This window comes from Stigmatopora argus, chromosome 12, assembly GCF_051989625.1.
Source record: "Stigmatopora argus isolate UIUO_Sarg chromosome 12, RoL_Sarg_1.0, whole genome shotgun sequence".
Lineage (NCBI taxonomy): Eukaryota > Metazoa > Chordata > Actinopteri > Syngnathiformes > Syngnathidae > Stigmatopora > Stigmatopora argus.
This window is the reverse complement of record NC_135398.1, coordinates 7,513,272-7,539,164: the sequence shown is the minus strand read 5'-3', so window position 1 is coordinate 7,539,164 and position 25,893 is coordinate 7,513,272. Positions and strand designations below refer to the sequence as shown.

The following is a 25,893-nucleotide window of genomic DNA, read 5'->3' as shown; positions in this document are numbered from 1 at the left end:
GCCCGCCCTCTTTCCTTGATTTTTCTTGTGATCCCATCGTTGTGTCCAGTTAAGTAGGTCTGGTTTCATGTTTGTGACCCTGAGGGACGCATTTGAGACCTGTTCCACATATTGCGCGCACACTCTAAACGCGCAATTGTCAGCTGCAGCCGTGAAAGTCGAGCTGTCGCTCACATACTCGCACACGTCGAAACCTTAAACAAACCAGAAGAGTGTCAAGCGGCCTGTCCAGCTGTGAGTTGGCTGCATCGCTGGGAAGTGTGGGAGGACAAGATGTTCGGGGTCTTATTAAAGTGGGGCTGGACCCAATGTGGCTTTATTTTGTTTGAATCATACTTTTGTTCAGATTCTTGAAGATGTAAAAATACTGCCACTCTTCACCCAATGCATTGAACACGTTTGTGCAACATGTACGTATAGACAAAAATTTTAGCGTGAGATTTTTTTGACAATTTGCATCATGCAAATGCTATTTGATTCATAGCATTTTCCTTTTACTTTTTTCATTTTGGCTGCTACTGACAGTACTAGTAACCTTTCTTCCCTCTTTATCCTTTTCTCACTAGGTGTATCTCCTCCCTACATGGTTTTCTCTTGGTAAGTGTATCTAGACAGCAATGCTACTTGAATCAAGTAGCATATCAAAATCAATCATTCTATTGTTGCTAATGGCAGGCAATGAGTTATACATTGAAAATAACTATTTTTATTGAGGGATATGACTAGTATTTCTGTTTTCAATCGTTTAATTGCATTATTTTTTTTAATTTGTAATTTTATCCCTAAAGATAGAAAAATAATGGTTCATTAAACATAATTGCATTATTATAATCACATGATGGGTCACATATGTCACGATTGTATACTAAATGTTAATTTTAACCCATAATATGATGTCTGTGTTTATGGGGTTCATTTTTTTTCTTTAGTTATCAAAAAAAATAGGTACTTCCTTTTATAAAAGCTGAATAATACACCTTTTCCAATAATAACTCACTGGCTGCCACTGACCCAGATAGATGTCCATTTAATTTCTAATGAGGTTTACTTTTACTCAAGTGGATTTTTCAGGTATTGTACTTCCTAACTTGTGGACTAAGCTACACTGCTGTTAACAGGGTGACGGGACCACCCCCCACCATGACCCTAGATGGGAAAAAAAAGTCACACGTGAAGGTCTGGTTCCCCAACAGCTTTCCCAGCTCCAGTGGGTGGGATTTAGCGGCGGCTGCGATTCGCCACCTGGGATGTCCTGAAGGCAGCGGCCCCGCCAAGTGTTAGTCCAGCACACGGGCGTCCGGACGAGCCTGCGCCTTTTCAGCTGGCGGGCCTTTTATTCCCGGCGACAAGTTCCCCACCCCGCCTCCTCTCCGAAGACTTGCAACCAAGAGGCCGTGACCCCCAGGCTTGAAACTCAACCCTTTATAAAAAAAAGAAGGGTGAGGAAAAGTGAAAAATCAGCCTCTCTGCTAGTTAGCACTGGGTGGAACCACTTAGGGTCCTCACAAATAGTGTTCGGACTCTCAGCGACCGCATTTCTGTAACATTGACGCCGCTAGATTTCCTACCTGTTTAAACTGGGAGGGTGGCAGCAATCTTTACAGTGAAGAGCTCATGGAATGCATTCTGGTTGAGTCTAGGACCCCCTTTAGGAAGAACTACAACCGATTGTGAGCCTATCAGATCGTAACATCAGTCACCTTTGACCTTAGAAATGTTCCTTTGGATGAATAGACAAAAGTTCCCACAGAAAAACATTTCAGTAGACTGAAAATTTGAAGGATTCCTGTTCTCCATCCGCCACTTTCGCATTGAATGCAACAATATCTTGACCTACTGGCTGCTAGTGAAAGACGTCCAATCCAATTGAACTGACTTAAAATTAGAGACGACTAACGAGAGAGAGAGTCGTACCTCGACCTAAGAGACCACCCAAAAAAAGGCATAGCTGTTTAAGACCTCCAATTCATAAAGAAAATGGTTTAACAGTGCAGTTAGGTGTCAAATAACATTCAAAAATAACCTAGCTCAATGTTGTAGTGGTGATAACGAAAGTGTTAATACTTGCTGACGTTACAATCTGCCGTCACTGGAACAGGATCTTTCAATGGCAAGACCAGTGTCACTGTTATTTAAATATATGAATGAAGATCGCGTCTGGTCAAGCGACCTTCTAAGTTAAAAGTTGAACATTCTTCCAAAGCTCCTATATAAGACTGTGACGTGCGAGGCCAGTGTACAAACATTGTCACGCTCCAGAGCCTCAAACAACACTTAACAAGTTCATGGCTCACACTGATGGATGAGGTTGACTCACTTGATACATGTCGCGGCCTCTCCGCAACTAGACCGTCTTTCCATTCCTTTCAGTTTATTTTTAGCCCTGTATCCTTTTAGCCCTAATAATACACCGGAAAAAAAAATGGTTATATGACAAGAATCTCCCTATTAGACTTGTAAGCATGTAAAGATGCTATGTAATGGCAACCAAGTCAAAAAAAGAACTATTACTTTTACAAATGGGTTGTTTATTTTATTTTTATTTTATTTCAGCAGCTCCCTCAATTGAAAATCCTCCCAACAAAACAACACTTGCTTTTGTCCCCTTTCACCTGCTCCTATTCCTATTGAGCCCATCTTATTATCTGACTGTACATTCCTGCTTGTCACCCACTTGAGCGGCGGCCATTGTTGTCGTGGCTACTATTAATAGAGGTGCAGAAGGGGGATCCTCCCTGCATTTGTCTCTGCCTTTTACTAGGAGAGTGGGTTTGCCCAGCTTTTGTGCGCGCCCGTGTTTGCCGTGCAGGGAGTGCCTCGTCGTTGTGCGCGAGGTGGAGAGCGGCGCTGAACTCTGCTTTCCTTTAACTGCAATGTCAGAATGTGCTACTGACTTGTAGGAGGTCTCAACAGCTCGCAGCTCGCGATGAAAATTAAAAACGGGAGCGCAGCCAAATTCAAAATATTGCCATTTTTTCGACCTATAAACTTTGACCCTTCTCTTCACATCGGCTTTATGTTGAAATTATTTTGATGCATGAATTTCAAATACCTCCATTTTATTCGTGGTTAACTATGATGTAGTTTTAAATGTTTACCTTTTTAAATGTGAGCAATATCACAACACAATAAATAACCCTTAGCCTTCCAAACTCGCAAAATACGCTGCGACGGCTCGTATGTGAAAAAAAACCCCAAAAACTCGTAAATCAAAGCGCTCCTATCTCCCGGCACGAACTCAATCCATTTCATCGTTTGTCTAATTCACAGATTGATATCTTTCCCCGCCGTTGGACACCTATCGCCCTCCCAGCGAGTTAAAACCAGCGTTTTCCTCCCCCCTGCCCCCAACACCCCATTCTGATCCTCCAGCATAATCTCTCCCCATCCCTGCCTGCCTCTTTTCTCCTCCCTCTTCCCCCCCGAGCAACAAAAAGACACACGAGAGCGACGGGAGAGAGCCAGCGAGAAGCCACAACAGCTCGAGGAGCCGCCGACGCGCTCCACTTTCCCTTTTGACAGGAGGAGGAACACCACTTGACGGTGCGCAACACCCCAACGGACTACCCCCACCTACTACGAGAAGCCCGTTCTACCTCGTCCCCAAGCTGGATTGGTCTTTTCTTTTCATCCTCCGCACCGACGTGAGCAAAAAGTGGAAGTTTTCAAGCGGCGAGACTTTCCCCGCTCGGCGGTAAACGCATCCACGCTGATTGGAGGCAGGACTGAACAGGTTAGTGTGAAAGAGAAAAACTGGCTTCATCACATGCAAAGCAAAGCACGCTTGTTGGATGTGAGTCAGAAACAAGCCTAATTGAGGACAAGTATTTGCCAATTAGATTAAATAGTTAGGTGTTGCTTCATGATGGAAATGGGAAAAGTTTTTTTTTTTTTGGTTAGGTGGCTGTTTCTGATCGAATTCTAAATGTTTGTAACATTAAGAGTGAACCCTTGGAACTCTCGTTAATACAACTTGTCATAAGTAAAAATCCGTTATATATATACTGACCTTGTTCGAGTGCCAGTGGCGGGCATAGACGTCTAATCCATTTGGATTGGGAGGGGCTGGCAACCAGTTCAAGTGGATGAGACTTCTAGATTGGAAATAATCCCATTCTATCTTGTGTATTAATTGGGAAAAGTTGAGCAAGTGTTCAAGGTTCTTTACAATTTTGGAAAGTTAGACAGAAAAATATATTCTTTTGTTCCCTGAATAGTTTTTGATTTAAAAAAGAAAATGAAATTATTCAGTATTTTCACTTTTTTATTCCTTAAAAAATTAAAATACAAGGTCAGAAAATGTATTTGGGCAATGACAACCAATGAATTAACTTTGTTGTTTTTGTCACTGTCAGTGTTTATTGTACTAATATGTATAATATTGAGGTAGTAAAATTCCTCAGGCATCTTTGTTTCTCCCTTCCAAGTCATCACAGGTTTGATCATTTGAAGCAAGATGCATTAATCACGACTTTTGTCTCTACAGTTCAAATCTTACATCCATAACGGACAACGGCAGCCCCTTAGGTCTATTTATGAAGCATATATTTGTGTGGTGGAATGAATTATCACCTTATCACACCATGCTTTCCTGGCACAGGGACACCCAGTAGCTGTTCCGCACCAATGATTTAAGAAATATCAGCACTTTCCAATCTCCTTTCATAATATATCAAGAAAATTCACCACAGCGACAACAGAAGGAATTTATGACAACGTATGATTTATGATTATTTTAGGGATGTTTTTGTATCGCTCAGCACTAGTAACCCCCAAAAAGTCATATTTTCCCCCAAAATTGGAATCTAAACAATGGCTTAAAGGGACAGACAACACCTTCATTCGAAAGACAGTTGCCAAAATATTGAAAACGAACATTTAGAATGATACGGCTTATGGGCGCCGCCATTTTGTGATGTCAGTTATGCACATAGTCACTGATAGGCTAGAGCACATGTGTCAAAGTGGCGGCCCGGGGGCCAAATCTGGCCCGCCGTATCATTTTGTGTGGCCCGGCAAAGTAAATCATGAGTGCCGACTTTCTGTTTTAGGATCAAATTAAAATAAAGAGAATAGACGTATATTAAATTTCCTGATTTTTTCCCCCATTTAAATGAATAATTGTAATTTTTTAAATATTTTTTTTCTGTGTTTTTAGTTCAAAAATCATTTTGTAATATATAAAAAAAGCTAAAATAAACATTGTTTTAGATCTATAAAAAACTGAATATTCAGGGCTTTTAATCCAGTTCTTTTAATCCATTTATAAAAAAAATATCTAAATATTATATCTAAAATGGTCCTGCCCACGTGAAATCAATGGAGTTCTTTTCGCTTAGCCCAGGGGTGTCAGACTCGGGTTGGTTCGCGGGCCGCGTTAACGTCAATTCGATTTCACGTGGGCCGGACCATTTTAGATATAATATTTAGATTTAAAAAAATATATATAAATTGGTTAAAAGAACTGGATTAAAATCCCTGAATATTCAGTTTTTTATAGAGCTAAAACAATGTTTATTTTAGCTTTTTTAAATATATTTTTAGATTTTACAAAATGATATTTGAACTAAAAACACAGAAAAAAATGATCAAAAAATGACTATTATTGATTTAAAAGAGGGAAAATCAGTAAATTTAATATACATCTATACTCTTCATTTTAATTTGATCCTAAAACAGAAAGTCGGCACTCATGATTTACTTTCCCAGGCCACACAAAATAATGCGGCGGGCCAGATTTGGCCCCCAGGCCGCCACTTTGACACGTGGCCTTGGCCCATCATCTGTTCTGAATGGCATGGCTCTGAAAAAGTTGGACCTTTAACACCCTCCTCTCTGGTCCAGGGCTGTCGGGATTGCGCAAGGTCGGCCGAAGCAGCGCCGATGGCTTCTCGGCGTGGGCTCCGCCATCAGAGGAGACGCTCACCCCGGAGCTCCCGCGCGCTGTGACCACGAGGCCTTCCAAGATGACGCGCCGACGCGGACGGACGGGCCTCCGCGCGTCATCCGGTAAGAGAGAGTCGTCGGGGTCAGCATGTTGCCGTGGTGATGGTCAGAAAGGCCAAATGATGGGGAGCTGTTTTTCTGTTTTTCTGTCCGCCGCCGCTGAGAGCCGTCATTTGTCAGCGCGTGTTTGCTGTGACAACACTGGCTCATGTTGGATGGCTTTTTCATACCGTGTTGCTCTCACACGCCAGCTGGCGAAAGCTCGCCGCGCGCGGAGGGTCGGCGTAACCTGAAAGTCACATTTACGGGCTGAATTTAGGGTTTGTTTGAGCCAGTGTGCCAATGGAGGAGGATAGTGAAAGCTTTGGGGATGTTTTTCATGTGGAGAAAACTTGAAAGGAACCGCGGCTGCTGTCGTTAAGTCCCGCGGTCTGACCCTCCCTCCACTCATTTGGCCGGCTGAGAATTTAATGTTTGACATATTTATTTTGATTCCTTATTCCTCAAAAGTGGGTCAGACAGGTTATACTGATTAGTACAGACTTGCCAAATGTTTTTTCTTCATCTACTATTAATCCACAATTCCTGCCTTTCATCAAAAGGTAAATGAAGATAACAATCTTGAACTATCGCAGCATTATTCCACAGAAAGTCATTAAAAGTAGGGAAAATACACAAACAAATTGTTCCACTTAATGTAGCAGGCTGAAAGTGCAAAAATCTGGTTAGTCAGGCAAAACTTAGAACAATATGAAATGTTTTCTAGTTCGCATTTTTTGAAAGATAATGAAATGAGATTTACTGTGACTATGTAAACAAGTCTAATGGTAATAATTATTACTGTGCTTTTAAAAAAAATTAATACAGTGTTTTGGGGAGGCGGCGGCAGTAAAATTTACAGTATATGTTAGCCAAATAGAATTTTTTTCGCAAGCATGTTAACAATGGACCAGTTCTGTGTAATGAAACTGAATGGTGTGAAATGAAGTAGAATTCTGTGGTATTTATTGAATGATGTGGATTAGTGTGGAAGCAGGAGAAATGTAGGGTGTAAAAATCTGTCAATTGAAATGGAAAAATCTAGATTCATGTGGACTGATGTCAAATTAAGATGAAGTGAATTAAAGTTGAATGATGAGAATGAAATTGGTGGGGATTAACACAAAAACAAGTGGAATTTTGTGAAATGAAGCTGAGTGATGGGCATAAATTTGCATTAAAGTGACTGATGTGGAAGCATGTGAAATGATGATGTTGCAGGCTGTAGATTAATTTGGAATGGTGTTGATTGAAGCAGAACTATGTTTGACGGTTGGACTAATGTTGAATAGATTGACAGGCTACGTGACTATTTGTGTCTACCATGCCTAAGGTTGTGAGTTCCATTCCTGACAATGTTGAACACAGTGAATAATAGTATTCGGAAACCATAGAATGGTCAATATTTTTAACTGAAAATCACGATTGTCATTTACCGTGGTAGAAATCCTGTTTCCCATATCTTTTTCATAAGTAGTTGCTATAAAAAAATTGTTCCCAATAATTTTTGGGGGGTCCTGCAATTTGACTTTTTTTTACCGTGCAGTAGAGCATCAAGTGCACTTGACGTCTTTTGATCTTGATGGGTTTTGACTGAGCAAAAATGACTAAAGTGTAGCTTTAACCTCACATGAAATCTGTTTTGATGAGGTTTCCTTCCTAAGCCTAGCGTGACCCTTTAAAGCTCTTTTTTTCTTTTTCTCCCACACCTTGGCGTCCCTGTGTGGAATGTCGTTTGTGTTTTTATGTGTCATTTGTCAGCATTTAGCAAAAGGCACCTGGCTGACTCAGTGACCCACTGACTCACACGTGTGCGCGGCGAGCCACGCCTGAGAACACAAACGACGCCAAGTCAAGGGAATTATTATTATTACATTTGGGTGCCGGACGTCAATTGCCGACAATGGCAGCCCGCGTGTTTAAAAACTCCGGCTTGATTTATTGCCCACCTCGAGTTACCGCTAAGGTAACACGCTCGTAGTTCTCGCACTTCGGCGTCACGCTGCCAACGCTTTTTTTTCCTGCTGTCAAAGGTCACGGCGGTCGGCCCCCTTCTGAGGGTCAACTGCCGCCATCGGGATGTGTGGTCCGCTTTGTTTTGTGGCGTGAAGCTTCACAACACATTTGTCGCCACTATGTCCGAGCCTTAGAATTAAAACTACAAAATGAATTTGTTTTATTAGGGGGAATGTATATGTAATACAATATAATGCGCTGGACACTTAAACCGAATTTCAGTCGTATTTGACTGTTAGAGCTGAAACTTATGTGGAAATACTCCGTATAAAAAGTAAATTAGAACAAAATAAGATGCTGTACTTGGCGGTATTGCTGAGTGCTGTCAGGATTTTCAATAGTTTATTTGCCTCGCCAACTCCTCCATGAGTCCTTCCCCTACTTCAGTCAGATATCCAGTGCATTGTGGGACAGCCAGGACAACTCAGGGCTCCCCAAATCAACATTGACATATCTATATTGCTCTCCTTCTTTTCAGTTTACGGGAATTGGAATTTATTTGACTTTGACTGTGGCGACATAAGGTCTGTGGCGCCACAAAACTGCATTTGCTGGCGACCGATGCGTTCTGCATTTTTGATATAATCCAGCATATTTACGTTTATTAGATGCACTGTCCCTATCAAATAAATAAATAAACCAAAAACACCCATCTCACCTCTTTGGGGTCCTAATATGGATGGCGAAAAAAGGCAAAGATGCTTCCGGCGGACAAAGACAAGCACTATGCACTAGCTAAGTGGAAAGTATAGCGCAAGTTAATAGCGGACGAGGCACGGCGTAAAGTACAAAATGACGTAGCTTGAGGACATTAACCTATAAAAACTGCAAGGTTCAAAGCGAGGGAGAAAAAAAGTAGCGCCTTCTACTCCAAAAATTACGGCACTTTGCTAGTTGAACAATTTAGCTTAGACCGACCTATCAGTGTGGGCCAGCTATCTAACAATATCACTCTGTACTAGACGGTGTATAAAGTTCCATCAAATCTATCAACACGGTTGTAGCAGCCCGTCGTTTTCATTTCCCACACTGATTTTCAATGAAACGTGATTTTCATAAACCTTCTCACGTTGCATAATCATCTCCAACAAGGGAATGATTTCGAAGCAGATTGAAAAAAAGGAGTCACAATCAATTACTCACGCGCCTTGATAAATATTATTACGTGCGCCGATGACTAGGCGGTGATATATTTGTGCAGACAGGTGCCTGACAGAGCGTGCTCCGTCATAAGGGGTGCTGAAGTTCTGTAAGCGTTTTACATGTAAGATTTTTACCATAAGTGCACGTTTCTCACAAACTCGCAAACACTTCTTGTCAGCAGTTCCTCAAATAGTGCTTAAAACATTCATCCATCAGTTTTCGATCACGCTTGGGCTTATTAGAGGCCATTCAGTCACAGTCTATTCCAGCTGGATGAGTGACCAGAATATTTTAGAGTCATACAATACTTCTGGATTTTTATTTTAACTGCACAGAGGAAACGAATGTAGTTATCCCTTTTAATTTTAGGGTTTTTTACATGATACATTTGGATGTGTTTCTTTCTTTCCCCTTTAATTTGACATTTATCATGTTGAAACTTGATCAAATGTTACTTACAAACTCGATCCAGAACCTGGCCCATGATGCTAGTCACTATGCTATCACGCGGCCATTAATAAGTACACAAATAATCATAAATTTTATGAGTGACGAGCGGATAAACATGCCTGGATTGCAGACGTCCGCCAAAGTCAAACTGTTAATAGAGAAAAAATTGTTCACGTTTGTTTGGCAAGCTGATGAACAGACAGGCTTTGCCCTCATGATGGATTTCGCTATGATTTATGTCATTTAGATTTATGCCCTCGCGACTCAAATCTGAAAATAAAGCCTGGAATGCGCAGGGAAAACTGGCGTGACCCCCAAAATGTGCTCCCTCTCTGCCTGGCCATTATTCATGCTATAGGTCTTTTTTAGGCATACTGTAGATACAAATCTAATGAGATAGATTATAGAAAATAACATGATATTCAATATTAAAGTAAACATCAGACGATAGGCTGGATCACGTCTTTTTCAGAAGATCATACGGAATCAGGCAAAAATGATCTCGTTTTAATGAAGGGCTAAAACGTATCAAAATTTTACAGTTGTTTTTTTGTTACTGCTAGTAAAGTCATTTCCATTGTATAATTTCTATTAATGTGAGACAGCGTATTTTTTTGCGATAAAACGGCTTGCGAAGAGATTGACGTAATACTATTATGGAATAAAGTCGTAAAATAATGCAGTTAACTGATCACTTTTTTAACGTATTTGTGAAGGGGAACTTTTTCGAGGTACGCCGACTTTTGGCAACGTAATTATCTGCTCTGAATGCAGCGTTAATACCTTCAAACTAGGGAAAACACAAAAACAACTTTAGTGTTGTCCCTGTTTAAAAGTCATTCATTAAATGAACTCTTTGGCATCGATAGAGGCCCAATTCATTCATTCATTTGAACTGACACTGAATGATCGCTGCGAGCCCTCCCTCTTCCAATGAATTGGACGTCTATGGCCGAAAGCCACCATTGTTGACAAAAGGAAATGCATCGTTTTGGTTCGGTTTGACTGGTCTCCTATGCAAATGGAAACATTTGGAGGTTTGGACCTTTGCCCCCGCGAGAGAAACTTTGCAATCGGACCCGTCCAAATTGGAAGTGAGGATGCCTGCTGTATGTAAACGCAGCGGTGACAAACTTCAGAACCGGCCTCCCCTAATAACCCTGATGAAATCAAATATACATCCATTTAAAATGATGGACGGTCTTGGGAGCCATAATGAGATAGCCGCATGCATGCCGCCGCGTTAGTCGGCGCGCCGAGAGAGAGATTGATTATGCAACGCCGAGTGCCACGGGGCAACTTCAATCTGGAAGCGCTTAAAGTTCACGGCAAGCCCCGTTGATGTCTTGGGGGCAAATTGAAGGAGGCACGATCTGACAAAGGAATTTCAATTTGTCGGATGGATCTGGCCGGTCCACGGCTTCCCATGCTTTGGCCCGAGTCCTGGACTTTTGTCGCGCCGGAAAATCTGCCGAGGGAAAATTATTCCCGAGTTTTTGTCGTTTGTTGTTCGGCGCTTTGACGTCAAGTTCAAACGGCTTCAATCGTTTGGAGCGCGCCAGCACTTAATCCTTTCGGAACATGAAATGAACTCGCGTCTTTATCGCGAGATCGCCTCCTGAGAACAACTTTTCTTCAAAAATACTGAAGAATGTTAACTGGAGAGTGTTTTTATTCCAACCGTAAGTGTATTCTGGTGAAATTAGCAGGTCCCGTTCATTAATCATAGCGTCTGCGGACCGCTTTGAACCATCAGGCCAGGTCATTAGAGTCGGCCCGTCTGGGGCGAGAGCGGCTGACGCGGAAACACTTTGCTGAGTTCTGCTTCGCCCAGACGCAAGACATACTCGTAATGACCCGAGTGCGCTTTATTTTTCTCAGCGTGGCCTTCATTCACAGGAATAACAATGCGTTGAAAATTGCCCCGCCTGGCAGTGAGCGATCGGGTTTCGCCGCCGTTGACGGCCCGAAAATCCAAATCCGTTTTGGGTCTAGTGACAATATAAGCCAGGAGTTGGGAACCTTTTTGATAGAGACAGCCAGAAAGATGCTATTATTTATCTTCTCTCTCAAAAAATGACTGTTTTTACTGCAGGAAAACTGCCAGTAGCCACTGTTATCTTAAATTGTGACTTTTTAGGGGATGGTCTGGAACATATCAGTTTCCCGTTGTTGTTGTTTTTTGCAGCGTAAGGATTACGCCGATTGACTCGGAAGACATAGTGATGTGAGTGTTTTCCGTCTTTTCTCTCCCTCGAGTTTTTTTTTTTAAACATAACCCCCCCGCTCCCTTTTCACGAACACCGGAAAGAGGAAATCTTTCTCTCTGATCATCTCTCCCACACGTCCAAAATGTGTTCCCATTTAAGGTGAGGATCAGTCGAGCGCTCCCTGTGTGGGTTCCTTTTAAAACCAACTCAATCAGGCAGGAATTCGGGTTATTGGGGTCGCGGACATGTTAAAGCTTCCTCCGCCGGACACGCGTTTGTCCCACGTTCATTTGGACTGGCAGGGAATAATTGTCTTTCTGTGCCTTTGACGGTGAGAGACGTCCAACCTGTTTTGACAGGAAGGGCTAGCGGCGATCGTTTGCATGAAATATTTGATCGGGTTTTCACATTGGAAGGTGATACATTTTAAAATGTGGTTGATTTTATGCTTTTATCTTTTGAAATCCACATCATGTGATGAACTTCACATTTTAACACACTTTTAATGAATTAAATTGAATGCTTATGACATCCTTTTGGCCGCCATTGAGTGTGATAGACATTCAATCCATTTTGACTAGGAGGATAATGGAATGGTCGCTGCCAGGTAACCTTCTAGTCAAATTTGATTGCAGGTTTATTGGGGGCCAATAGGGTGAGACATCATTTCATCCCATGTGAAATGGATTTAAGATAAGGCATGGAACAGTGGAATCGAAATAGATTTGACAAAGGAACATTTGTAAGGTCAAAGGTGACTAAAGTTAAGACCTAATAAACTCATAATCAGTTATAGTTCTTCCTAAAAGACTCGACGAGAAGACAAATGCAGACTGAGTCGACGTCTATCATCGTCAATGGCAGCAAAAGTGTTAAATGTGGCACTGTAAAAAAAAAAAAGGGTTAAAGAGTTAAAATTCAGCGTTTTGAGGAAAGGACACTTGAATGAAGTTGTTTAAACTTGGCATTCAGTTTAAATTTTAAGTTAAAATATATTTAGAAAAAAAATACAAAAAGAACTGCTCCTAGCGAGGATCCAAACAGGGCTGTCATAGTGTCAGTGGAGCATGCAGACAAGCGGGTTAAACATCTTGTCTGACTGTTCGCTTGCCAATACACTTTTTTAAGGCACCGGGAGAGATGTTAAGTTCACTCAACCTATCATTTCAACTGCATTTTACTCAAAAATGGAAATATGGCCCACAAACTTGATTAAGCAACTTAATTTAACTCCTTAAGTAAAGTTGACACTATTAACTTAAGCCCACCAGGCTTTATAAAAAAGCACAGGAGAAACACTTCCGCGATCACAGCCTCATTTTCTACCAGTAAAACATACTCGGTTACTTCGCCCCGCTAGCAATAATTGCTAACTGCTTCCTAGCGTAACTTTCCAGTGACCCTGCAAGCTTAATCTTGTAGAAGCGGTTGCCGTGTAGGAAGTTTCAGCTGATGTGGAAAATCCGACAGCAGAGTCATTAGAATTCCTGAGTGTGCGAAGAGCCCTTTTCTCTCCTCACTTGGCGCTTTTTTTTTACCGCTTTAACCTTGATTTCCTGCACTAAAAATAACATTGTCTTCACTTGCTGCCAGTGAAAAGTGCGATAAGGCAGCCATAACCCATTTTTATCAGTCTCGTGCTCCGGTTGGAAAAACAAAGAATTGTCTGTACTTTCATATGAGCGATGGTAGAATTCCACAGAAGGGGTTAACGCTTGAATCTTCTTAGAGAACAGAAAATCCATTCCCTCGCTACAAACTGCTAGAACTGTAATAAATATCCAGGTTTTGAGAGATGCCTGGCAGCAGTGGATGGTACATACCAGAAATGATGACAGGTTGCAGCATGGAATGTATAGTTAAAGAGCAAGACTGAAGAATACTGTATGCCCGAAGGGGAGCCAGGTTGGTTGGCAGCTAGCATCAAGGGGATGGTTGCAATCCAATAGAACAATTATCAGTCATTTTCTTATTGACTGAACTTCCCATGTAACTTCATGAACTTTTTTTTTGTTTCACGCCCCGAGTTATGACATAACTTTCAAAAGTATTAGAGAGCACTCAGGCAAAATAAATGGAAACTATTTGGCTTTGACATTGTAAGATGAATGTGACATTCCATGTATAGATTTGAGCACCTGTTTGGCTTTTTGAAACAAAAGGTAAACAAATAAATAATCAAATATATATATATATATATATATATATATATATATAAAATTAAGATAAATTAATAAATAATTGTGACCGACAAGTACTGGATGTATTTTGCCTCGTTGTCCTATAGCTCTGACTATTCCGACTTTCACAGTACTTAAATGATAACATTTTGTAAAAAAAGTATTCAAAATAAATAGTCAAATCAAATCAAAAGCCTTTATTGTCATTATACAACAGCTGCGTATAATGAAATTAGCGATGCTACTCCACAAAGTGCGTGTTTCCCAGTAAAAACATTAATAAGTCATTTAAAAAGTCACGTCCGGGCAAGGTAAATTCTAAAATATTGCACAATCTAAGATATTGCGCATTGTTATTGCGTTAACAGTTGTTAGTATTGTTCATTTCGCAGAGGCACGTATTTGTTTTGAACCAAGCAGAATCTGCAATCTGACAATCAAAAGGGCTCCTCTCAATCCCGTAAAATGTTAATATGGCAAATTCACATTCCACATACTGACATGAACTCATGTTTGAAGTCTCCCGATCTGCCACATTTGAGTGTGGGATATTTAAAACTATAGTAATTTCTCTTCAAATTCAACAAAATGGCCTTGCACCAATCGCACATACACATCCGTAAGACAGAGAAAAATGGGTGTATTTACCCTTTTTCACTCTCTCGTGCACTGCGCTTACCCCGAAAACAGAGTCCTCAGTTTTGGATTTATCAAAGATGTACGTAAGTAGAAAACCAGAGTTTTGTGTTCTGTTAACAAAACAGCAATTTGGAAGCCAAGAGAAGATGGAAAATAGATTAGATTCGTTGCAAAAACAAGCCACGAGCCACTTTACAATTACTTGGACTGTCCAGAAGAAGAAAAACCCCATTGTTGTACAAATAGACATTGAACAGGTAGACTAAATAAAACAACTGCAGTTGACTACAAAAAACTGAATCTGTAATAAGAGACACATCAGCAACCATTTCCAGAGAACGGAACGCAATACATAAAGTACAGAGACTGCACCAGACGGCCAAAAACTAAAGACGAACCTCGGAAATGATCCAAGTTTAATGGAGCGATGCTTAACCTTTACCCAAGTGCTGACAAGGATGAATCTTGGACAAAGATGATCCCACACTTACAAGCTCATATGTGAATCTTAACGGTCGTAATTGCTTCTTTCGGAGGGATCCATTAATCTTCACTGATGTGACACGTGATGGCAGCTGCAGTTAAATCTGGTCTGCTCAATTATTTCCTCTAACCATTTAAAGAAGGATACATCCAGAGGGATTGGGAAAGATGAAGATAATGGCCACTGCCAAAACAATCTTATGGTTCATGCAGTATGCGTACAGTTTATTGCGGAAGGATTTACGTGAAGCTAGCAGCCATTTTTCCGCAGTTTGCGAAGGATGAATAGTGCATGTTGTCTGTCTACATGGGTTCCTTCACTATTTGTGGTCAAAATATTCTTTGTTGAAGGCTTAAAACATCATAAAACCTGATGCTATTGGTTAGCTGGATGGTGTTAGCATTGTTTAACAGTAAACTCCACCTGGGAGTGAACTGAGTAGTCCCTTTTTTTAAGAATTGTTATCTGATAAACTGCTTGTTGCTCAGAAGTCAAAGTAAAAATACAAGCCGAATAGCTAGGATGAGTCACTCGTATCTCAAAGCAGTGGAAAAACAACCCAAATTTTGACTTCTCTGATGTCGATACTGTACTGATACTATGTATTTTTTTTTCCAAATATACTTTTTTTGTCTTTTAATACTAAATTACTGCACGCTAAGTGGACTAATTGCTATTATTTGGGATTCAGACGCTGCTTAACTTCCGGTGACGGCACACGATGTGTTTAAGGCCGTGCATAAAAGCAGTGCCGTCCAAACATCCTGGCGGAGCGCCTATTGGCAAACGCGTGAACGCTGTCTCCCTTCAAGCGCATTGTTCTCCTTCTTCATCACCACCAACCACCAAACCATTAGACATTCTGCACTCTGGAGCTTATTGATGGGGAGGGAAGCCTACAGGAAACCACTAATCACTCACTCAGGTTCCTCATCAGGCACCCAATATGTTACCCCTAATTGGCTCTTGTAATTAAGTCCAGGTTGTGTCGTCTGACCCGTGGCCAAGCTTCAAATGTGTTCTGGTGCGCCAAAGTCTGCCACTCGTTAACTAGAGGTATTCACAAGCCAGTAATCACGCAGATAATCACCGCAGTGTGACATAAAATGCATCTTAAAACGCTCTAATAAATATTTTCATGGCTCCGCCGAGAAATGCGAGTTCCGTCGCTGTTCCAAGTGTTTACCACTCTTAGCGTTTCGGTCTTACGGCTTGCGATTTCAGGCCGACGTTTGCTAAATCTGACCCCCCACAAGCCAGATGTTTTCCCTAGAGATGGAAAACAGAATTTAAAAAAAAAGGGAGAGTCAGTCCAGCAGGTGGCCAGAAACGTAACTCCAAATAAATCCCCGGATGCACGAACGAGCGGCTGACGTTAGCCATGTCACCGCGCCGTTCCCGAGCGTGACGATAAATCTTGTCATACGGCTTTGAAAGCATCGGAGCGGCGCGCCGACCTCCGCCCGGGCCAGACACCCGTTCGGTGGGACTCGGAGGTGGGTGGGGGTCAGATGCAACCCCGCGTGGGACCCCGTTCTCACCATGACGAATGACAAAGGCCAAATGCAGTTTCCCCACTTTTAATGAGCCAAGGCACGTATTTTGCATTAGAAAAATCTCACGACACTCCGGAAAAGTTGAAATAATGATCTCACCTCAACTCTTTTTGCGAATGAAATGTCTATTTTTTCGTCCTTCTGCTGTGAGTTCAAATGAGTTTATCGCTTGTCGACGTCCAATCCATGAAGTGGTTCGGGTTGCAGCAAAGGAACGATCTTTCACTTGCTGCCAACTCTCCCACTTTGAATGGATTGGTTTTATATCACTGTAAATGGCAGCCAATGACTTGGCTTCTTGTTCAATTGTCTGTTTCAGCAGATTTTGGTGCATTTTCAGGTGACTTCTCGTTGGTTTTGGGGCAATACACAGGTTCCTTATTAACTCATTTGTGCCATTGAAGGAGGTGTTTTGACGCCAGGGAGCGAACGAACCAATGTGATAGTGCATAGTAAATTGAGCAAAGCACAGTACAATAATCCCTCAATTATCGTAAATTCACAATTTTGTGAAACACTGAAGAAAAAAAGTTATAGGAGTGACCCTACTTTGTGATTTTTCGATTAGTGCGCCCTTGTCTGGTCTACATTAACCACGATATTCAAGGGATTACTGTGGTGCACGTACTTGATCACAAACTTCTGGTTTTGTGGCCATCTTGTCAAAAGAATGAAAGCATACAGTATGAATGAGATACAAAGTGCCCATCAGGTCGGGCAACCCCGTGGGCCACTTCTAGCCCCCGGGCCGCACGTTTGACACATGCCTTAAACTGTGTAGCACTTGATGCGTTTAGGTACAGCACAAAAACTACAGACTTCAACAAATTTGGCCAGTAACCCTGAAAACATTGATGCTAAAACAACCGTGCTAACGTGCCAAATTGTGTGCCACGTACTACATTTAGGTAGTACAACACGAAAACTACCATTTTCAAACAAATTTTGGAATAAAAACCCCTAAAATCACATGCAAAGTAATTGGTTACAAAAAAAGTACTCTCCAGGTGTTGCTGTTAACCTAAAAAAGGGATTTAACATCCATCATCGTCAATGGCAGCTCATGAATGAAGTCCCTTTTTGACTTCATTTAAAACTGCTTTCAACTTAAACGAACACACTTCTGTTCATCAAAAGAACGCAATTTGTAAAACCCACAGGTGGGAGAGGTTGAATCTTGGGGGTCAAACGCATAGATCCATCCTCTCCAGTCTTCGCCATCACCCGTCCGCACCCCTAATTACTATGAGCCCCCCTAGGGTGAGAGAAATTGGCAGAGACACCACATACAGTACACACGTGTGAGTCCACACATGTCCGTTTGCACGGGACCCGCTATCTGTTTCTCATTTGGCCGCAGCGCTCTGTGGTTTTCCGCAATGACGGGCCGGCGAGTAGAAAGTGGCACTAACGAGCAATTACATCCCGTCCGCCCGCTCGGGATTATGGGATTACCGTCTGACCGGCCTTCCGTCTGCCCTGGCAATTTGACAGTCCCTTTGCTTCTCTGATTTAACTTTTATCTCGCCTCTCATTCAGAGCCTCAATTAGCTTTTTTACCCCGTCCCGCTTCCCCTGGACAATAACGCATTGTCCAATTTTAATTCGTTTTATCGCACGATTACCACCAGTGGAATTATTACAATTTTTTTTCCCCTTTGGTAAATATAATGGTGAACTTTGGGTAGATTTATACTATGTTTAATATGAAATGGGCATTACTAGGGAAAGTTAAAGGCCAATAATGGCTTTTTTCCTTGTTATAAATTAGGAATATGAAGTAGGATTAGTAAGGCTTGGCAAAAAAAATGAATCTGAATAAAAGAAGAATTTCTTTGGCGAGATTTAGAATGAGACCAATTAATAGTAGGAGTTGTGGAAATAGCTTGCATGCTTCATTCATATTAACTTCTTGAGGTTTTGAGACCAACTTTTTCCCTGAAGTGTCTACATTTAACTCTTTAATAACAATCAATAAAATATAGGAGACTAAGAACAAAATTATTTACTTAAATTAACTTTATAGTTGTGTTACCGAGGGGTGTATTTGTATTTCTCTATTGTATTTAGTTTATATTTGTATTTTTAAAATACAGCAATGGTTAATGATAATAAAAAATATATTTGTTTATGATTTGAGACCTATCATATCAAATTCTGGTCCATGTAGGCAACACTTGCATAAAAAAATGTTTATATTGTGCCCTACATCACCCCAGGATTTGTTAATACTCTCATGGCATGATGCATCATAATTGTAATTTGAACGATGTCTTTTCGCATTGGCACTCTTTTTCAAACTACTAGTCATGAATGAATTCACGCCAATGATTTTGATCCAGTAAAATACTTTTGAAATAGATTCTCGCTAAGACCTTGATCCTATCTGAATAGAAGGAAACAATGCATCTATTGTACAGCATGCAAAGCTACTGAGCATGCCCACACCGTGCATTTTGGGGGACCCCACTGCATGGGATTGTCGGGGGTCTGGTAGTGATCAGGCAGCTCTCCCGGTGTTCTGCATCTCCCACATCTCCTCTTACACTGCAGGTGTGTTTTATTGAGCCAGCCGTGATTTACTGTACTGCTGCAATCAGGCACACAATGTTAGTGACAGGTTAACCCTGGAGGTCATTTCACGTACGTGCACGCGCACGCTATTTTGTCCCTAATAAAGGGTCATTATGAGAGAACTTTGGTGAAATGCGAGAGATGCCGACGCTGCCTTTTTTTTTTTTTTAAACAAGGTGAGAGGTTTATGGAGACTGTCGGCAAACGTCCAGCGCAGTGTGTGTAACAGTATACAGTAGGCAGCCATATCCTTAATCACAAACACATTTATGTTTTGGTTGACCTCTCGTTTATTGCAAAAACAGATGGGAGAAATTGCATTAATGATTAGGACAGTTTGCAAGTAAATGATTTAGTAAGCACTTTTTCATCTTCTCGACGTGTTTATCGTCAAATCTTTAGAAGTCGCACAAATTGCAAGGGTTGTCATAGTATACGATCCAATTGATTTAGGGGCTACTACAAAAAAGAGGAAATTTGAGATAACATTTCGGAAGGTAATTGTGTATGTTTCTGGAAGGTTTAACTGGAGAATTTAAATATTATGGATGTAAAACGTTGGCCACTTATGGGAATTCAAAGACAGGCGAAAAGCGTAATTAGCAAATGATGTATGATATATAAACCTACCTTAAATATGTTTTTAACGACACTTGAAGTTCCTGTTTCTGTCAAACCTGCAATTATGAAAATGACTGCTTCTCATATGTATAATACATGATTTTTTTTCAACCCTAAACCTAACCAGAAGCCCATATAATTTTACTATTACAAACTATTTTAACTCAACACATCCAGTCCATTTTCACTGATTTTTATCATTATGTCACTTACCTTGTGGTTTGATGAACATAAACATTACAATGAAAAGTATGCAAGCACAAATGTGCTCTACAGGCTGAAGGCTTTGACACTATTTATTAATCAGCCCCGGGGGGGAAAAAAATCCAAAATCATTCTCCGTGGATCGACACATATCCATAAATACCTACCAAATTTCATTGTAATCCGTACACGAACGATTAGTGTTGACACCAACAACAACAACATGAGTGGCTACTTAATAATACAAATTTTGGAAGGATGGCTGGCAGGGAACGTTCCCGCTTCTCTGCCTATGACGGCACTAGACGCCAACCCTCCCGGTCAAAATGGATGGGACGTCTAGAGCCGAAAAAATAAGATGGATAGCAAAAGATGCGAGGGAAGCTGCTTTCCATAGGCTCTCCTCACCCCCTCAATGCATCCCTGAAAAAGGCTGCAGGCGTGGGGCTGTAAAGAGCTCCAGAGTGCCAGGGTGAAATGAAGCAGCAGACGGGCCCCCGTAGACTGCCAAAACGGAGCTAAGCACTCCCAGCTGTGGCATTAGGAACTCCAAATGGGCCTGGAGCCGCACACCAGGGCCAAAACGCTACTGACCCGCCGCCCTCGCCGCTTTTAACCCTTGCGAGCATTGGCATCAAATTTGACTTCAATTTGACGCCAATAAAAATGCTACAACTGTCTTTGATTTGACCCGCACTTCAACTTCATTGTTGTGATTGTAAGAAAAAAAATATCTCGGATTAATAGTACATGTTTTAGTGGGGAATAATTAATAAATGAGCATGTCTTATAAGCCACGTATTGATGAGAAAACAAAATAATTAAGATTAAAAGATCTTTTCTTTGTGTTTTTGCTTGGAAGTAGATGCTAAATCATGTTGGGAAAGTTAATTAAAATGCATGATAAATAAGAACAATATATTTTTTAAATATTTAAAATGTGCATAGAATTTTAAGTATGATGCATTCAATGTGACTATTTGCAAGCAATCGTCGTGAAGGTTAACGATACTTAATGTCCGACAAAAAGACACAGTGAAATAGTTTTGACAAAGAAAAATGTTTGAAATTGAGTAAAACAACTGAGAACCAAAAGTACTCGCTCTATGATAAATGAACACTATGTATGCTTAAATCATGTTGAAAGCCAAATAGTCTGCATGTTTTGGTTTTAGATTGCAATGGTGGTGTGTTTGGGATTTATGTTCACGATGTTCCTCTCCATCTTCATGCGTGTCCTTGAGCTGGACATTTGGAGCTGGCTTGAGGAAAACCATGCAGGACTGACTCAATTCAAAAGTCGCATGACCAAAATTGCATTAAAAAACTCTGAGAAACCTTCACTGAGCTAAGAAAAATACAATTAAGGAATCTCATAGGGTCACTCATAATATGTATTTTGGTTGGTGGGCCACATCATGGCAGGATATATGTTTGACACACCTGTTGATGTACAAATAGACTCACCTAAGGAACTTTTACTTCAAATTCTCCATTCTTACCACATTAGCTGCCATTGGCAACAATCGTTTAACTTAGGAAAAATGGCTGTGATTGCTCATCTTTTAGTGCCATTGAATGTCAATTGCTGCCAATGGCAATGAAGTGCCTCAAAGATGCGTCTTTTATAGTAGCTTCCAATATGCCTGTCCATTTTCTGTCCCCAGGTCAATCCTGCTGGACCCCCATAATGAAATGTTCCCAATTCTACCTTTTAACCTCAGGTGTTGGGTCTCTGTCGATTGGACTAAGAGAGTTGTATACGAGTCGTCAACCTCTAACCTTCACCCTCACACCAATAGTGTCAGCTCCAAGACGGATGAGCGAGCTGGACTTTTCCTGACACCTGACGCGTTGACCTCCTCCGACCTTTGGGAGGGGGGTGGGGGCTGACAAAGGAACCCGATGACCTCATGTTACGTTTCAGGCGGCGGGCTAGAACCTCCAAACTCGCACGTACTATATATAAACATCTGCATCCGTGACACCTCTTATCACCTGTCCTGCATGTCTGGGGCTTTTTGGCCGGGACCTCCGTGAAGCGATCTCGTACTACTTGGGAAGAATGCTTTTGACAAGTCTATGGCAGATGTTGCCTTTTGTTTGGGACCCTTTGCTTGGATGTATGACGCGACAAGCCAACACTAGCTGGGAGCAAACACGGGTGCGTTACATGGCGCAACAAAGACGAGTCCCCGGGCATGGAGGACGTGATTTATTTGACACGTCGCCCTTTTCAGGGGGTTTGTTTAGAGTTTTGTTTTGTTTCTTTTACTGTATCTGAAGCATTGTGTGAATGGGGAAACATCGTAATGCCCGCATGTTGTGCTTGAAGTTTATGTTACCCTCTTCAAAGGAGAAGGAAGGTTTACAGAGTGAGCCTTGTTCTCACATTCCTCTTCTTCTTATTGCATCCAGGTGGGAGTCGATGGAGGAATCGGCGGAAGGAGAGACGAGAGACAACCTCTGTCGTATCAGCAAAGGTTAGGTGCTTATTTTATTTTATTTTCATTTATTTAAAAAAAAAATCTATTAAAAAAATCAAATATTGAGGGAAAAACACTTATTTTTGGGAAATGTTTTAAATCTTTTTTTCTCAAGAAATATTTGAAATGAGGTAAAAACATGTTATTTGTTCAATTTTTTATGGTTTTGTCAGTTAGGTGAAAAAAATACTACAAAAATATGAAAAAAAAAATCTGACTTGACTGGAAACAGATGAATACACATTTCCAGCTAAATGCACAGCACAGAGTGTCATAATAATCTGACCTAAGTTTGAAAATATGAAATAATTTTAAGATAATTTTTATCTTTCGATAATTCTAATTTAAGTTTATGACAGTCCCACAAGGCACTACTGATATACTATTGAGTAAACTAATGTTGTGGTCCAATTCCCAAGTGGCCTCACAGTTCTGAGATTGATCCTTTGTGGGCTGTTCTTCTCGGGCTTGTGTGGGTTTTCTCCGGGTACTCCCGTTTTCTCCCACATCCCAAAAAAGATGCAGGTTAGGCTTGTTGAACATTGTAAATTGCCCTTAGGTACAAATGGTTGTCCGGCTCCTTGTGTCCTGAAATTGACTGGCCACCAGTTCAGGGAGTCCCTCCACCGTTGCCCGTAGTGGGTTGCGATAGGCTCCGGCACCCCCCGCATCTTTGTGACTGTTTAAACTTGTCATAAAACCAAAACAATACACAAACCCCTAAAACACGTGTTGTCGAATAGCTTATTGCAAACACAATCCCATCTACCTGTCAGCAAAAGTAGCATCAATGTCCAAATTAAATTTTCATTCGTTTCAACATGGGCTAATTAGACATTTGGGTTTGCTGATCAGCCTTGAATTTTGGGGTGGCAAAACATTAGATTACAAAACATTTTACGTATCGTAATCCTTTAAGCCTTCTGCATCCTGCAGTTGCTGCTGTGGGTGCTCCTGTTTCTGTTGCCTCTGGTGGACGGAGCTGGCATTGAACCCGACGAATCTGCTAGGGGGGAAGTGGTCCGGGGTCACGCAACGCCACTGCTACTGGACCGAGATGACCCACAAGTTACTGTCACCCTGTCGGAGGAGCGGGAAGACGACGACGACCTCTACTCTCCTTGGCATCCTCTCTATGGTAATGATGCATATGGAAACCAGAGTACCCAAAGAAAACCCACATGGGTTTGAACCCTCAATCTCATGACTGTGAGGCAGACGTGCTAGCCACTTGTCCACCGGGCCGCGACTGGCAAAATTATTCTTGAATAAATAAATGGCCAGCAATTCAGGGTGTCCCCCTCCTGGTAACCATCGTTAGCTGGGATAGGCTCCAGCACCCCCCGCAATCCTTGTGAGAATAAGCGGTTTGGACAATGAATGAATAAAAAACTTTAATAAGAGTATTTTGCTCTCACAATAATCACTGCCAACCATATCAGTCAAAATGGATTGGATCGCTATAAAACATAATCATTCACAGCTCTACTTCTTTGTCCTTTTCAGAGCCTTTCGTCACGGACGAGGCGGACGATGATCCCGGCTCGCGCTTGGTCGCCCGCGCGCCGCGGTCCTCGGACGCTTCCGAACTCGAGCCGAAGATAAAGAAGAGGAAGAAGACGGCAAAGGATGGAACTAACGAGAAGGGAGAAAGAAAATCCCGGGGTCGAAAAAAACAAAGCAAACAGAGCAGCAGGGACTGCCGCATTGAGAAGCGAGAGATGAAAGTCCGCGATCTGGGACTGGGTTTCGACTCGGACGAGATCATCCTTTTCAAGTTTTGCGTGGGCTCCTGCCAGTCTTCCAGGACTAACTACGACTTGGCGCTCAAAGCCTTGCTGAAGAACGGCTCGCTTCCACGACGCACCGCCCGCAAGGTCAGTAACCACCCGTGCTGCCGACCCGAACGCTACGAACCCGTTTCCTTCATGGACGCTCAGACCACGTGGAGGACCATCACGTCCTTATCGGCTGCTAGCTGCATTTGTATGGGCTGAAGAGAGACGGACGAGATGAAGCGGAGAGTCTTTTATGGAGGACAACATCTACACCAGTGTTTCCCAACCTTTTCAGAGCCACGGCACCAATTGAGGATGACCAAAAAAAAGTGTGTTCCCAGGCTGGTTATGTAGCTTCTGCCATCTAGTGGAGTAGTGTGGATTTGCTGTGCCTTCCACGCTATCATCCACATTCTACTGTACACTAAAGTGATTGTCAGCCTCCCCAGTCATAATAAGTTGGACACAACATCGTTAATGGATGTAAAAAAAATACACAATTCACATTTAAAAAAAAAAAAGTCCAATTAGGTCATGTTTGACCATTTCTATTAAACAAAAAACTTGTAATACGCTGGTTGGGAATCACTGCACTAGAAGGCAATGGTCATAACCAGAGGTTTTGAAATGGATTGGACATTTTTGGCTGTCCGTGGCACTCCCATCCCTCCTCCTGTTTTGAGATACAATCTGGACAGAGTAAATGTGACTCACCAGACATGCACGTGCAGGATTTATAATGGAAAACAAGCAAACAGACAGAGGTTAAATGTTCAATATTTACCACTCAGAGCAATGCTGGCTCGACTCTTCCCCGAAGTTCAATAACAAGTAAATGGGTTCAACGTTCAAGTGAGCTCAGCCAAATGGATGCCATGCATCTTCACGTATTACTGTATAAAAGTAAAATATATTTATTTCTGATAAATTATTTATTTATTATAGCTTCATATGAGAGCTGTTTTATTCCATTCTGTATCGTAGATGTAAATCTATTTATTGCCAAAAAGTCTGACTTCATGTTATTTGTATTCTGCCCCTCATACATAATGTACATAATTCATAAAGGTGCTGAAATCCAACGCCTTAAAAAAAAGAATACATGTGTACGGGTTCACCTCAGGATATTTTTTTGTGGAAAAAAAAAAACACCTTGATATGAAATTCACCACAAACTGACGTCCAGTGGAATGACATTGTGTGCATAATAAATATTGCTTAAAAGTAATTCACAAAATTAAGCCTGGTGATTAATTGAACTCAACACTGATTCATTTAATTAAATGTAATTACAAAGAGATCACAGCATCTATCTTTATTTGTAAAGTGAAGTACATTTGCAACCTAAATTGTAATGTATTCATTTGTTTATTGCAACGGAATTATTTTTTAATCATTAATATGTTTTTTGTTGTTGTTGTAACCATTGACTTCTGCCTTTAGCAAAACAAAACACATCGATTCCTTCTAGTGCTTGTCACTTTAAGTCTTTATTTGTTGCCATAGCAATCCAATCAAACGGCACAGTGTGACGTCATCATTTCGCGTCCCTTGATTAATATGTTTG

The 25,893-nt window shown here is 41.4% G+C and overlaps 1 protein-coding gene across 1 annotated transcript; it reads left to right on the top strand.

Annotated features, from left to right (window-relative positions):
- The first annotated feature begins 59 nt into the window (after window positions 1-59).
- Window positions 60-25,626, top strand: LOC144086213 (uncharacterized). Its single transcript, XM_077616071.1, has 6 exons — window positions 60-1,439; window positions 3,271-3,733; window positions 5,845-6,009; window positions 22,481-22,545; window positions 23,485-23,686; window positions 24,055-25,626. The coding sequence occupies exons 3-6, from the start codon at window positions 5,967-5,969 to the stop codon at window positions 24,543-24,545; spliced, it is 801 nt and encodes a 266-aa protein (XP_077472197.1). The 5' UTR covers window positions 60-1,439; window positions 3,271-3,733; window positions 5,845-5,966; the 3' UTR covers window positions 24,546-25,626.
- The last annotated feature ends 267 nt before the right edge of the window (window positions 25,627-25,893 follow it).

Coding starts and splice junctions, on each gene's coding strand:
- LOC144086213 (XM_077616071.1), top strand. CDS start 5,967: ATGACGCGCCGACGCGGACGGACGGGCCTCCGCGCGTCATCCG. Junction 22,546..23,484: donor CCTCTGTCGTATCAGCAAAG/GTTAGGTGCTTA, acceptor TGCATCCTGCAG/TTGCTGCTGTGGGTGCTCCT. Junction 23,687..24,054: donor TCCTTGGCATCCTCTCTATG/GTAATGATGCAT, acceptor TGTCCTTTTCAG/AGCCTTTCGTCACGGACGAG.